Genomic DNA, 15,841 nt, shown 5'->3' on the forward strand with positions numbered 1-15,841 from the left:
TTGTTAATTGTTCGGAAAGACAGAGTCTTTGTTAATTCTTTGATTAGTATGAGATATGCGACCAGAATCATGTCTGAATTTGTTACGGAAATAACCTTTTATTGAAAACTTGTTATTACTTGTTGGTTGTTAGTTATGTTGTAAGCCTCATATTGAACACTCTTGAACCTTTTAAATATAAATGTCAATACAAGCATAGGGAATATTCCTACACTAATAACTGGTTTCATTTATTATTCTACTAGAAACTACACCAGATCTGGCAGTTCCCCAACCACAACGACAACAACGGCATGACTCACCTTTGATCTAGCGCTGCGTTAGCTCATCGATCATCGTTAAGCACCTGACGGAACGTGACCTCCGTAGTTGATCGATTATTCTATTCTCGATGAACAAGCTGAAAACGTTGCTCCACTCGACGTCGCTCGACAGCGGCATCGCCACGCAGCAGCGCAAAGCGAATCGGTCCAACAACAACGATCGACTTGAACCGGAGGTAGGCTTCAAGCTAACACTTGATCCGGGTCCGCATGAAAACTTCGATAATGGTAACGACGATGTGTTTCACCCACCGACAACGGCAGCGGCGTCGGTGTCGGCGGCTTCGAACGATGAAAGCACAGCCCCGGTAGCCGCCGTTCCGGAACTGCAAGTTCATCTGGTCGGCGCTCGCCATCTACCGGTGAGCTTCGGACTGAAAAGCGTCGAGGGGTACATGATAAAAATAAAACTGTTCCCCGGTACGGTGAAGTTCGACTCATCGATACAAACCATCTCGTGGCCGATGTTTGGGGAAACTTTCCGGTTTCCGCTGGCTGCTAGTCATAAGTGAGTTTGCTTTAAATAAATCAGTGACAGTTGAAGTGATTCTTCGGAAATCGATTCACATCATTTACAGGTCTTCATTTCGGGTAAAGAAAACTCAATCTAAGGAAAAGCCAGACAAGACTGTGCCGGAAAAAATTTTCAACGGAAACTTTGTGGTGTTTACAGTATTCGCTCTGTTGGAACTACCGCCAGGGGTAAGTAAATTTACCATAGTGTTTATTTTATCAGTCAAATGGTTTTCGTAATGAAAACGAGTTACGAGTATGATTTTTATATGGCAGTAATTTTCGAAATGGATAACGAATCATCTGACTTCACTTACTCCGATGTGAATGAAATTTTGAACACGTCACAGTATAGTAAATTATTTGTTTGGCGGCTTACAAGCCACATGCGTCTATTTGGATGTGAAGCTGCGGCTCTTTATTTCAGTTTGGCTGAGTGGCTTATTTACCTATATTTGCCGAATTGTCCACAGCTCACTGGTAATGAAATTTTCCTCGATCAATCTAAATCTACCTAACAGTTCTGTACGCGCTGTAAACTTCAGCAGATGCTTCTGATTATTTATTTGATTGAAAATTCAGAAAATTTTCGATTTAATCTAAAGATGCCGCCTCACTTTCTTGACTTCGGCGCAAAAATTTCAATCAAAATATATGTGAAATGATGAGAATTGTAAATTAAATCCTGACACATACCTGGAATATGCTTCTGTCATTAATAACCTTTCAACTAATTCTCTCAAATTTTACGCTTTTCAGAGGCTAAAACCAGGTAACAATCTGAAATCTGACACAAAGGAATTTTCCATCGTTATACCATATCTGAAAAAGCTTGGACGTGGAGCTGAGTTTAGTGAACATTTAACAATCAACCATGCGTCTCCATTAAAGTTCTATTAGAAGCAAACGCATGGTACATAACTACTAGAACTATGCACCATGTGTTTCCTTCTAATAGAGCTACAATGGAAATATTTGGTTGATTGTTGATTTTAAAAATTCATTTATTTTTACTGAAAAATTCCAGTGGTACCACAATCGGGATCGTGAGAAAATATATTCCAAAATATCAAAGTATTTTTTAATGCAAGAAATTCATCTTCAAAAAATTTGAACCTTTCCGACAATGCGTAAAACATTCCTAACTTTTTTCGAACTTTTCAATGAAGCAATTACTTTAAAAGTTATATAAAATAAAAATCAATAGAACCATCATAGCTCCGTCAATATAGTTGTTGAAGGATTGAAATGTTGAGCAAATTGCCTCCAGTCCAAGCTCTTTTAACCCTTTCACGACCATAAGATGTCCAGGACGAAATATGTCAGTACAACACAATATTTTAGCTTTTGTGGGTGTAAATTAAGAGAATATCACCAGAGAAACATAGCAGGGTGCATAAGTTTCCTATAATTTCATGGGAAAATTTTTTTTCCTATGATCCTCATAAATAAATAAACGAAGAGTTGGGTTTATCATATCGTAAGTGGACATTGCACTTAGCACATTTATTATTCGTTCTATTTTCTATACGTCATTTTGCATTAAAATTTCAAGTGCAATAAAGATTGACAGTTCTTTTATTTTTATTCGTTCAGAAACACATTTATCGCCTTGGAAATTTCTAGCATTTAGTAAAAAAAAACATCGATTTAATAATAATTGAAGAATCGATAACGATTTTTATAAAAGGAAAAAAATGTTTTCTTTGAGCGTTTAGGGGTTAAATGTATAACGATAATAACAATGTTGTATAACAATACGAATTCTTCTTGAAGGTAGATTTGAAGTGCATGCTCAGGAGTGTTCCTGTTCTAGATTCATAATTTATGTCAGTTATAAAATTAAAATCTGGAAATTATAACAAGAAAAACTGGCAGCCCCAGCAGCGTTTTACTCGTGTTTCAAAAAAAAAAACAAAAACAAGAACGGCAGTGTATACCAGTAATAAATTTGACAGTAGAACTGTTAGAATAAATGAAACTAAAACGGCTTGCTGGGGATACGTTTGTTCTAGTTTCAGTTCTATTATAGATCTCGCATATAAAACTGCCAGTTGCTGAATTTGCTCTTACTTGCCAATAGCGTTTAGAAAATTGTTCGCAGTTTGACAGTTAATTGACATTGATTATCAAATTTACAGAAGTTCGGTGATTTAATTTGTAAATTGATTATACACTTTTTGCCTATTATATAGTAAATATTTTTTTTTTATCTCCATAACAACGTGTTATCAACTGATCGGTCTGCATAACCTCGTGTGAAAAAATTATAAATATGAAATTTTAAAAAAAATTTCTCATATTTACCGTAAGCATTCGTCAGAAGTTACCGATCCCAAGTAACAATTTTTGTTACGCTAGCTTATTTGTGACTAGTTTGCAACCAGAAATTTAAGTGATTGTTGCTAACATCTAATCACTTGCGTGACTCAAAAAGCGCAGTTTTTACTAGTTGCTAAATCGGCTAAAAATAAGTTGTCGTTACGTTGTTATGCCATACTGAAATAACTTATTTTCCCATAACTTGAAAAAACTTGTTTTCAAGTAAACTAGTCGAAACTTTGTCACCATTGACATTATAAACATTGAATGAATCCAGAATACCTTTCTATCATCAATAAAAAGACAGAAGAGTGCTTGAAATCACAAACTTGATACAAGGTACAAATTTCACACTGATTTTAAAACTGTTGAGCGGAATTCAATTTTACTCAACTGTTTTTTTAAGCGCATTCCATCAAAAACTATTTATAAAGATATAAACAATGAACAACGACATAACCCTATCTTCAGAATGCTTAAAATTATTCCAAGTAGAGTGATTTCTCATCATTTGAAATTGATATATCATGAGAATTATAATATTATCACAATCGATGTTCAACCCCTATATGTATTATTTTCTTCGTGTTCTTGATAGTGCATAGAACAAAAATAAACATTCTGCCTTTCACTATTTTCGACAAAAAGTAGTTTCTTGAAAAGTTAAAAGTAATATCCTGGTTTTATTTATGTTTAATACACTTCTTGAGACTTCATATTGTGTTCGCCATATTCAAGCCAACAAAAGTTTTTTAGGTTACATCTTCGTTATCATTAAGTTGGGAAAACCTACTGATAGCTATCTGAATCAATGAAGAGAATTGTATGTTTTAATCTTATAATATCTATGTTATTTCTATATCAATTCACAGTAACGATTTACATCTACGCTTACGTTTTATAATGGTTTTGCAACGGAAAATAAACCTTTTTACCTTTTTACCTTTCTCATATAGAAAGGCTATGCAATCACTGGGAAAATCGACTTTTCAAACGAGGTCCGGTGGGCCGAATATCATATACCACTCGACTCAGCTCGACGAACTGAGCAAATGTCTGTGTGTATGTGTGTATGTATGTAACAAACATATGCACTCACTTTTTTCAGAGATGGCTAAACCGATTTTCGCAAACTAAGATTCAAATGAAAGGTCTTATAGTATCCTAAGAATTTGTAGAACATTTTATAAATGATAAATTTTCACAAATCTTGATTTGAATTAAAGTTCACACTGTCTTTTAAGCTACTGTGAAGTTTCATCCGGATCCGACATCCGGTTCCGCAGTTACAGGGCGATGAATATCAAAGCTTTCAAATCGCCATGCAAAATGGCAATATGTACAACACCGGTACGTGGTGATACGGTAGAAGAAGAAAACGAACGATGCGTGCTTTGTTCTATTTTGCACACACTATAAAGAAAACGAAACGGTTACGGATGTCTGCTACTAGTGTGTGATATTGGTAACAGACGGTGCTGTGCGACCGAAAAAATAAGTCTTACAGTTTCATACGGAATTATGAATTATTAAAAAATCCAGGGTGATACTAAAATTTAATTCTTGATATGCGGTTTTATTTTACGCGTACTACCATGATAAAAAAATTTCCCGGAACGTATTCAGAAAATAAATGATACAAGATTATTCATCAAAATTGATATTGTCCCCTTCAAAGTACTCTCCATTGACTGCAACACACTTATGCCAGCGCTTGATCCAATCCTCGAAAGAAAATTTATATTCAGTTTCCGGTATGGCCAACAGAGCCATTCCATAATCTCATCTCGAGTGCCGAAATGCGTTCCACGGAGCGGTTTCTTGAGTCGACCGAATAGAAAAAAGTCATTATAAAGGGGGTGGGTACATGAAATTTCCGGAATCCAAAAAAAATTGATGCCAATAATCTTAAAATTGCATGAAACGTCGAGAAAAAAAATCAAAATATCAAAAGTTCCAGAAAGTCGATTTAAAAAAAATTTTTTTTTTTTTAGATAACACTAAATCTCAACGTTTCGATTTCGGAAATTTCATGTACTACTATTTCGATACGAAAAAATATTCTTTCATTTATTCTTGATTTCGACAGAATTATACACAAAACTTAAATATCTACTCGATGTAATCTTTGACTTTTTTATAACAATAAAATAAATAATTTTCTAACCATCAATGACAATGGATGACGGATTAAAGTTCTATCCAGTTAGAATCCGGAATCACTAATTGTGTTGCAGCTGCACGGAAAGTGACCGCTGCAAGAATTCTTTTTTAGCTGTTTGTTTACCTAGGCGCCCACTTTCAATGGTAACAAGTTTCAAGATGTTTCGTGCATTACATCAAAAGTTATTCCAGGTGAAAGCCGAGAGGAGAGGAAAACTTCTGCACACCCACTTTGATAATTCAACGTGTTCCACAATAAAAATCGCAAAATCGTTGAAAATCACAAATTCAACCGTGTTTGATGTGCTGAAACGTTTCAGGGAGCGAAAGAGCGTCAAGCATCGTAGTGGGACAGGTATTAGGAACCGTCAGAGCAAACCCTGAACTATCAGATAATTGAATCGCACGAAAATACACAGCTGCTCGCAGTAACGGTCGAAGAATTCGTTTGCGAGCAGAATATCTTATAGAGCCAGCAAGCGGTCAAACAGGTTGCTGATCCTATCAATGGACCAATATTCGTGAATTATTCTTTTCACCGGCGATGCTCTACCCGTGCGGCGAGCAGTTTGTATATATTCCGTGTCTGCTTTATTCATTCTTTCCTTCCACTCAGAGAATTGAACCGCTTGGCAAAGCAAGCAAGCATCATGCATGAACTCTGTTGGCTCGCAGTGAGTTCGTTTCGAAGCGTTTAGGTAGAAAGCTATCCGGTGGTGCTGATGACTCGCCTTGAGTCGAATTTTCTACTCACGGTAATTCGTTCTCTGTGATGTATGGCGGTACAACTGAATGATCGCCCAGGATAAAATTTTATTTCTAAATAAAGCTTGTAAGAAAGATTTTGAATCTTTTTGAATTGTCTTCACTGCACATTTCTTCGGTGTTTGCTATACTTCAATCGTGATTTGTAGCGTTAGGGACAACTTTGATACCTGCCAGGATATGTTATTGATTAACCATCAAACTGTAAAAGGGTAATTAATGGAGAGTTTTTGTGTGTCGTAAAATATGTAACTTTTATTCCTATTCCGTATTTCTATAATAAGTTCATTTTGTGTTTCGATCGAGTTCGACTTTTCCAAACAAATTATACCTCATTCGAAATGCCCAATTGGTATTTTTCACTCAATCGAATGTAGGGCTGTTTATTATGCTTGAGAAGTAATAGTCCCAAGTTTTTGTCAATTATTATTGTCTCTCATGATCGTGAAACTATTTATATACCGATTACAAAGCCATTCGACGATCGTTACCTTAATAATTATAAACATATGTAATGACACTATTAATTGCTTTTCATTTCATGTTAATCGTTCATAATAAACTAATAGTATTTGTATTGACTTCGAGACAAGTTGTGTCGAACCAAGTCAACTACCAAAAAGATTGAGACCAACTTTGATGATTCAAACTATTAGTTCTTACAAATACAAGAAGAATCATAAACACCAAATAATTCCGTCACATTCAATATACAGGGCGTTAGAGCTACAATATAATAGAAACTAAAACCAAAAAAGAACTTCTATAATTTTGTATAAGGCACTAATTTGGAGGCCAACATAAGATTTTACTGAAGAATGATATTATTATAAAAAATAAACAAACTCTCTACAGTTACTTGTTGGAAACTGTGCCATGGATAATCGTGCAATGAAGATCTTCCGCAGTTTCCAATAACGAAATGAGTGATAGTTTTTTTTTATTGAAAAGATATTTTATTCAGGCCTATTTGCGTACAAGCTTTACGTGGCCGATTTAGCTGAGTTTTTAAATAAAAGATTTTTTTTTGTATTGGATCTCGTTGTCACCCTTTTTCTAGGGGGAGAGGAGCTTCCATTTACCTCCTGCGAGGATTGAGGGGCACTTCGTTCGTGGTTCGTCTCGTCATCCATTGCCGCATCGGTGGTATTGTTGTTGATTTCGTTGCTAGTTGCTGTAGATGCGCTTTGTTGTACATTGTTTGCAGTTGCTGGTTGGTTGGGTGGTAAGCTGTTAACTGCAGCTGGTGTACTTTGTTCTATAGGGGATACGTTGGATGGTTTCGTTGAAGAGGATGCTTCACTGTTGTTGGTGACTGTCACAGGTGTACTGGGGTTGCTTGGGGTTGGTGTGAAGGAAGCACCGTTGTCCTTTGGTATAGTTGTCTCCTTGTCCGGTTTATCACATGGCTTACCGTAGTGAACAGCTTCTTGTATCCTGGCCGAATGTCACATAAGAAGGTATAGGCCTTCTCAAGCGCATGCGTAACAAACGTACGCCATTTAGAATACCGGGAAAAAAATTCTTCCACTTTTCTTTTTCGATACAGAGAATCTCTCCGTATTGGGACATGGTTTTGCGAATATAAGGATCGATGACGCTTGAGGGAAGATCATGCACACGCACTTCTATAACACTATCTTCCATATATACTGGAATGTTGTACTTGATGTTTTCATGCTCCACATAGTGCACATTATTATTGTCTTTAGCGAATTGAATTGCATCCAACTCTTTATAGAACTGGATATAAACAACATTATTGGTCTTATTGCATTGAAGTAAATGCACACGTTTAATGTCAAGATGCATTTGCTCCTTAAGCAAACCTTCAAGTTCTCGTATCGAAGGTCGAATTTTGCACTGTCTGAAGTCAACAATAATTGTATTCTTTCGTACCGACGGTAGCTTTTGTTCGTTTGGTTCACTCATTTTCGAGGTCTATTGTTCACTACACAATACTGTACTTGGTTTCTTCTGTCCCCAGCGTAAGCGGTTTTGTTTGTCGACTGACTTGGAAGAGATGTAAACCCAGCTGAATGATAGTTGATATTTCTAAAAATCAAGTATCATACAATAAAACATAACAAAATTATCTGTCACTATCTCGTGACATTAGTGACGTTAAATAAAGTGGAATTAAATGCACAATTTTTTTTTCTTGGTCGTATATTCTCCTGCTATCTCCTGATTATGTGATAACAGAATTATATTTCATTTGGACTTTTTGTATGTGATCCTTGAAAGTGAGATTCTTATCATATAGCTTGAATAGATTTTAGTAAAGTAAGAATTATTCACGTAAAAATTTTATGGCACAACATAGTTTCAAGGTAAATAATAACACAATGAGTAGTTTCAAAACTGGATGTGTGTTATGAGTAACAAAAATTCCAAATCGCACTATCTAACAAATTGATAAACCACGCGGATTGTGTTATTTTTCAAATTGAAATCGTTTCCTCTGTAATATGAATATTATAAAATGTTATGAAATTGAATTTACAATTTCTTCTAGCGGAGGATCTTTTTTAAAAAAAAGCTAAACCGAGTCAATTGTAGAATATTTTATTTTCAATTAATTTGATTTCAGCTCATCAATTTCTCAACTGATATCACATTACTTTATTATTTTGCTGTTTGCTTTTGGAAAAAAAGGTTTGTGAAACTCCAAAAATGATAATATTAAGTGCAAAAATTTAATGAATGCATTAAAATAGGACAAAAAGTTAATAAGGCGATACAAAAATGCAAAGGTAAATTTTAATGGAACATCTATTCCTCCAATTCTATGTTGCGTTGTACAAAATGCTTCGACATCCTGTAGCAGTTGACCGGAACCACAACCGTGATCCTTAATTTAAAAGTCTTGATTTCCTAATCGTAGAACAATTATTCTAATCGATAATTTACGTAGATGTATGGTAAAACATGCTGAATGAGTATTTAGTAAGTAATGACTATTTCTTTGTTAGCCATTCTTCTTAATTGTTTTGATTTTTGCAGAAGCAAGCAGTAACATGACTTCTCAGCAGGTTCAAACGTTGTGGAAAACCCTGCACTCCAATTACTTCTATAAATCAAATCCATGCGAAGAAGCGTTAAATTGTGTTTAATATAATAAAACCATGAGAAAATAAATCATCCCTGGAATTAAAATATTAGACTTGCCTCTATGATCAATATTCAGAATGTATTATCATTAATTGCTAGTGAAAATTGCTGCATAGATGATAATCGTGGGAATGATCATTCATAATCATATGTGATTTTATAGAATATCACTGTAGATATTTCAGTCCATTTTCAAAATCATAAATTAAATTAGATATCAAACCAAATAGAAAGAATATCAAAAGTTTTGCTACAGTTATATGTGGAAAATAATTCCACAAACAAACATAAAATTTACAAAAGGGATTGTCCTCAGGTCACCATATGTGAATCAACTCCAGCTTTTTTAAAATCTATCTGGCTTTACTTGCCGCAAAATTTCAACAGCACGGTGTACGAACGTGAGAATAGTATTCGGTGAAATCTGCATGAACTGTTTTCATTGGTTTTATTGCAGTAGGAAGTACGTTATATGTACATTAGCATACGATTTTAAACGACGTTTGAAGCAATATCAAATTGCTATCAGTTTTATTTATCAGTTTCATTTTCATCCAACCGAATCGTTTTGCCATCTTCCAATGATAAGTAATAATATTATAAGCACTTTTTTTATCAGGGCAATATCTACGAGACAATTAAACTTTTTAACTTCAGTAAAATAAAAAAAATGCTTCCATCGCATCGCTAATTTTTGTCTTCAATTTTTTTCGAGGACTTGCACTCATAATTGCTGGCATTTTGACTCGCAATGAGTCAAAAATTGACTCAATGTAAGCGCTATTCGTGCCTGATGATACCAGCTTTTGAAATGGCTCACGGCGGAATAGCAACCAGCAAGAAAACAGCAAGATCTCTTCTCTCTCACGAGTCGCTCAGGCAGTCACATATTAAGCATAGCTTTTGCCTCGTCCGGCATTACATGCTTTGCTGTCTCTGTTCTTGAATCGTTCGCAATCGGTGAACGTTAATGAGTTGCGTGAGGCGAATTTCAGCAACCCTGCAAACAGAACATTAAAGCAAAGTTTCGTCACCAAAATCGTGCTCGGAAATTGTACCAGCAGGTTTTGACCAAGTACCAAGGATGCCTGCTCATCGACAATGAAATCTACGTCAAAATGGTTTTCGGATAGTTTCCTGGCCAAAAATTCTACATGGCCACGGCACGAGGGGATGTTCCTGCGAAGTTTAAATTTGCTTCTATATACAAATTTTCCAAAAAAAAACTGATGATTTGGTAAGGGATATGCAGCTGCGGACCAAAGATCAAAGAGTTCGTGACGAACAAGACGATGGACTCGAAACTGTACAAGGAAAAATGCCTCAAAAACCGTAATACCTTTCATAAAAGCTCAAAAAGGTCCCGTGAAGTTTTGACTAGATTTGGCGAGTTGCTACTACAGGCGGGCATTGTCACCAGATACCAGCTTCACTCCCTACATGGGTCGAACCGAGGCATTTTTTTTTAATTCGATCGGAACAATTACTTAATGTAACGAATATTGAAGATACAAATAGATTTTATTTTATAGTTATAAGTTGCTACAGACAGTGCAGTTTATACACAATATACATCTTTTCTAGAAAGTAAAAACAATCGTTAAACCAAAATGTGTCCACTTTAACCCCCTTTTCTCTACAATGTGCATAGAAAGTGCATCAGATTTTTCAAAAACCTTTGAACCAATTATCGCAGGCTCTGATTTATATAATATGTCTCATAGTTTCATTGATTGCTATTAAATAATGTCCAGATTTGACTTCAGGTCCCGGAGTATCATTAGAATCCGGGTTTACGCAAATCCGCAAATCTGCATCCGTGCAAAGCTATGATAAAAGTGCACACAATTTTTTCGGACACCGCTAAATCAAGTTTTGTAAAATTTAATTTAAATGTTAGATCTTATATTCACATAGCCTGCTGTGAATTGTTTTGCCGATCCGACTTTCGGTTCCGAAATTATTTTGTGAAAAAACGTAGAAATTTCAAAATATCATTGACAGTGATGATGCAGAGACCGTAAAAATTTTGCGAAACTGTGCTGAAAATTGTTCTTATATGTAGATTTTGTTAGTTGATGCCCAAACGAATCGGCTTTGGCTACACCGGTCTCCTGTTTCCGGTCGCCACTTCGATTTCTCAGCCAAAGTTGAAGAGTTTTTCACAACATAAATGACGGGTCTTATGGCTTCATTGGCTAATTTGAAAATTTTGTTGACGGACACCACTAGGTTGAATAAAACAAGTTTTTTACCAAAACATTTAATACAATGCTCTCACTTATCTTCCTTTAAACAGTACACATCCACCTTCAAGCACAAAACGATGACCTTCATCCGCCAGGGTAGCCAGCGTTTGAAGGACAAGCCAGTCATCGGAAAACTGGTGAAAGATGTGGATCCACCGGAAGCCAAAAACGTCGACTTCGACCAGAAGCGAAACCTGAAAAAGTTAACCACCAGTGAAAGTCAACGAAATATCGGCTCAGTGACGTACTTTTTGGAACCCAGAGAATTCAAAGAGTCATGCAACGGTCGTCTTTTTACGACCGAGGAAATGTGGTTACCCATTAAAGACATGACGGTTACCCAACCGGCCGAATCGAGAGTGGCGGTAAGTTTGGAGCATGAGCTTAGTTGAACCGCACTTACCGACACTTATGGTAAATGTTTTACTTTCAGGTCTTTCAAAGCCCCAAGGGTCAGGTTGAAATCACACTGCAGCTTTGTGATTACACCGACGTTAATTTCGATCGAAAATCATCCGACGAAGACCTCTCGTTCAACATCGATGGCCCGTATTCTTCCTCGTCGTCTTCACCGATCGCCACCAGTCCAACCCCGAAGCTCAGCAAACAATCTTCCTGTGGATCGCCGATTTCACGTTCGAACTCTAAAAAGAATCGGTTCAGTTTCAAAAAGATGGTCAAAAGCGTCAAAAACAAAGACAAAAACCAAAATGGGCTGTGTTTGAAAATTTCAACGGCCAAGATTCGCTGCGGCATCAAGTGCAAGGAAGAATTCGAGGCGGTGAACGAGAAGATCTACATGAAGACCACGGTGCTGGAGTACGAGATCCTGTCCGCCACTTGGAAGTCGGAACCATTCCGACCGACTCTATCGACCCGTTGGAACCCGGACGAGTGCACCATCGTGATCCCGTTGAGCAGCGAGAGCAGCTTAGGGCACATTTCGATTCGAGTCGTTTTGGCAGCCAAGAATCGAATGGGCAAAAAGGTTTATCTGGGGCAACTGTTTCTGGGACCCAACGCGGCCAGTACTAATACAGTCAAGCAAGATCAGTGGCGAAAGATGATTGCCTACAAGGGTTCGCCCATTTCGGTGTGGCACAGTTTTGAGTAATGCTAGCTAGAGTAGTAAGCGTCGTATGGAAGTTTTGTGTCATATTATTTAAACCCGGTATTAAATATATCTATGCATTTACAAAGTTTGACTGTTGAAACGTTTGAAGGAATAATCATGGATATCACATTCCTTGCCTTCATATCATTGCCATGAGCACTTCCTCCCATTTTCTGGTTCACTGAAATACGAAAAACGATACCGGACACAAGTGATACTCAAAAAAAACGAAGATGACTTTTACAGCACCCTCTGGGTACATGAATTTTATGACCACCATCCCAAAAAAAAACGAGATTTTAATGCCGTGATCCCGAAAAAGTTTTCAATCACTTCCGTTAGTTTCAACTTGGAAGGTAACTATTTGCTATCACTATAAATTCATGGGCAACAAAATATTAATTTGAAAAATAAAAATCAAACAAGCCTACCGTAGACAATCAGACATCGCCAATCAATTAACAACAATTTCCTCTGTTGATTGAAGCACGGTCACGTGGTTTCCAGGCCGGCGAAATTGAAAAACGTTGTTCCTAGTGTCGATCGCCGAGCCAGCGTCGTCTCGTTCAGTAACTAACGGGTAGATTGTCTTATAAAAACTAAACATTGGTTACAAAACGGTACGCAGGCGAAGAAAAGAAATGCCGTTAAAAAAAAAACAAATAAAAAGTAAAATCAGTAAACAAGTCGGAACCCAGCACAGTGGTGCATATTTTTCACCATTGAAGTCTATGACAATTTTTCGCGGATCTGTGCATCGTACACCGGGCAAGTCATTTCGACACAGAAATTCGGTTGGAACACTTAATTAGTAAGAGTTTTAATGTAATCAGATACCGCACCGGAGCAAAATGTGTACCAAACGATTTGCTTTTTCTTCCGGAGGAAACTAACGCAGGCATAGTTAATGTAAGCTACCGAACACGGTTATTACACAAGGAGTTGCAGTTGTAGAAGTTTTATTACTGCACAACGAAAAATAATAAAACGTTTAAGGTCAAGTTGGTGTAGCAGATATAATTGTGATTTTAATTCAATTAAATCTTGGTAAATTAACAAGCTTGCCAGACTGGTGCGATGCTTATAAATGAAATTACGAAATTGGCCTGTGGAAAAAAAACGTCGGAGAAAGTTGTTTATGTAATTGGGAGAGGTGTTCATGTTTGTCCAAAATCATCACTCATTGCAATTAAAATGACATATCTATGATGGTCCAACTGGTCTGACTCGTTTTCCGTGGCAGTAAGTTTCATCTTATTTGTGGTAGGATATTAGAAACCGACTAACAATACAATAATCAAAACATAGATTCCAGTTGGAGAATGAACTCTCAAAATTGTGTATGTTGACTAAAAGATTATTTTTGCTTATCAGTGGAAAATAATGTGGAATGTCGGATTTCAGGGTTTTCATTTAGTTAGTCGTCAAACTATACCATTCAATTACATTCTTAATAACATGTGATGTCTTCTAGAAAGACCTTCATTTCATCGGCATTTATACAAAACTTCTAAGTGTTTTAAAATAAGAAATGTATCTTTCACAAATAAAATGAATAGGAGAGAGCGTAGATGAGAACCTTGTGGAACTCCTGAGGTGACTAGAATATGGTTGGATGTTTCCTTTTTAAATCTGACCATTTGTCCAGATACGACTCAAACCACTTGTTGCAACAGCTTCTATATGATTAGACCTATTCATTGAAGTCAGTGAGTAATTGACAAATTTGAGTAAATTTGTATTAGTAAAGTGGCCCTTATACTATGTTCACACTGGCCGAAAATAACATGTTTTAACGATGGTAATATAAAGTTAAAACCGCACTGTTCACACTAAGAAAAATGGGTGTACCTATCTGCGTTGCCAGGTCATTTTACCAAAAATATGCAGTCGGCGCAAAAATCTATCTGTATCATATCGGTATAAATATCTTTTCTACACAAGTAGTAGAAAACTTGAGCGAAAAAAAGGTCCCACGACAACTTTTTCTCATGTCTATTCAAGCTAAAAACCAAAATCGATACTTATCTGTGTGATCCGTGAATTATCGGTATTTTGGGAGAACATATCTGTATTGTGATATAGAGGTCAAAAATCTGTATAAATACCGAGAAATCGGTATACCTGGCAACGTTGGTACCAGTTTTCAGTTTTGTTTTATTATGATCACATGTCTACTTTGATGGAAAACTGCTGTTGTTGAACAGCTTGTCAATTGACATAGTCGAAAAGTGAAGGAAAATGCTAGCGGGGTTGTGCTTTACTGACAATTATATCATGTTATTTCGGGAAAACATGTTTTAATGTGACGTTTATGAATATGAAATAACGCAAAAGTAAAACATGTTATTTCGCTTAAAACATGAAATCGGAGTTATAACATGTTTTAACTCATAGTGTGAACATAGTAAAGGGAGAGAGTAGAGTCTAACACTTTTGAAAAATCATTATTTTTTCTTTATAATTTTTTTAGTAAACATTTCAAAAATGTTTTGTCAAATTTTCAAGCCTATCGGAACAAAACTCTAGAAGTTATGGACCTTTACCTTTGTTTATCTCATACTACGAATGGGCAAGAGCTCAGCGCACAGGCCCAAGAGTTCTATTCCGATTGACGTTGAAATTTGAACTGGTTTATTATGACAAAATACAAAGAAAACATATGATTTTTCAAATAGAATTTATAGATTTATAGAAAATAAACTTTAAAGGCGTTTTTATTGAAAGCAGGTGTTGGAAGCCCTTGTCCATCGTCATTCGAAACTTTCTACATGTAAAATGCCAGCCCGAAACGTTTTGCCTTTCTTCATAGAAAGGTATTAGAATTGCTGGAAAATCCGACTTTCGAACGGAGCCTCGGAGACCCATAGTGTTATACACCATTCGACTCAATTCGACGAAATCGGAAAATGTCTGTGTGTATGTGTGGGTGTGCACTTTTCGAAGATATTTATACGCGCTCATTTTTTTCAGAGATGACTGAACCGATTTTATCAAACTTATGCTCGTTTGAAGTTCAAAGATCAAATGGCTGTGACTTTCGGTTCCGGAGATATGATTGTATAAGTGACGTAACCGACAAAACGCGTTGTATTTTTACGTGCTCAATTTTCTCCGAGATGACTGAGCCGATTTTAACGAACTTTGGTTCGTTTGAAAGCTACTATCGGACCATTCAAATAAAATTTTTTTTTTATTATTAGGCTTATTTGCTTTAGCTTAACGTGGCCGATTGTCTTGTTGTTAGGGGGAGAGAAAGGGATGCCGTATTACGGGGC

The 15,841-nt window shown here is 36.3% G+C and overlaps 1 protein-coding gene across 4 annotated transcripts in view; it reads left to right on the top strand.

Moving 5' to 3' along the window:
• LOC131436157 (uncharacterized) overlaps window positions 1-12,663 on the top strand; it is a 38,604-nt gene extending 25,941 nt beyond the window's left edge. For all 4 annotated transcript variants that reach the window (XM_058604690.1, XM_058604692.1, XM_058604689.1 and 1 more), the window contains exons 2-5: window positions 246-831; window positions 902-1,025; window positions 11,500-11,814; window positions 11,883-12,663. In XM_058604690.1, coding sequence (XP_058460673.1) covers window positions 392-831; window positions 902-1,025; window positions 11,500-11,814; window positions 11,883-12,563 — 1,560 coding nt within the window. In that variant the 5' untranslated portion in view covers window positions 246-391 and the 3' untranslated portion in view covers window positions 12,564-12,663. The remainder of the gene's footprint in view (window positions 1-245; window positions 832-901; window positions 1,026-11,499; window positions 11,815-11,882) is intronic.
• The last annotated feature ends 3,178 nt before the right edge of the window (window positions 12,664-15,841 follow it).

Source organism: Malaya genurostris, chromosome 3 (genome assembly GCF_030247185.1).
Source record: "Malaya genurostris strain Urasoe2022 chromosome 3, Malgen_1.1, whole genome shotgun sequence".
In the NCBI taxonomy this organism is placed as follows: Eukaryota; Metazoa; Arthropoda; class Insecta; order Diptera; family Culicidae; genus Malaya; species Malaya genurostris.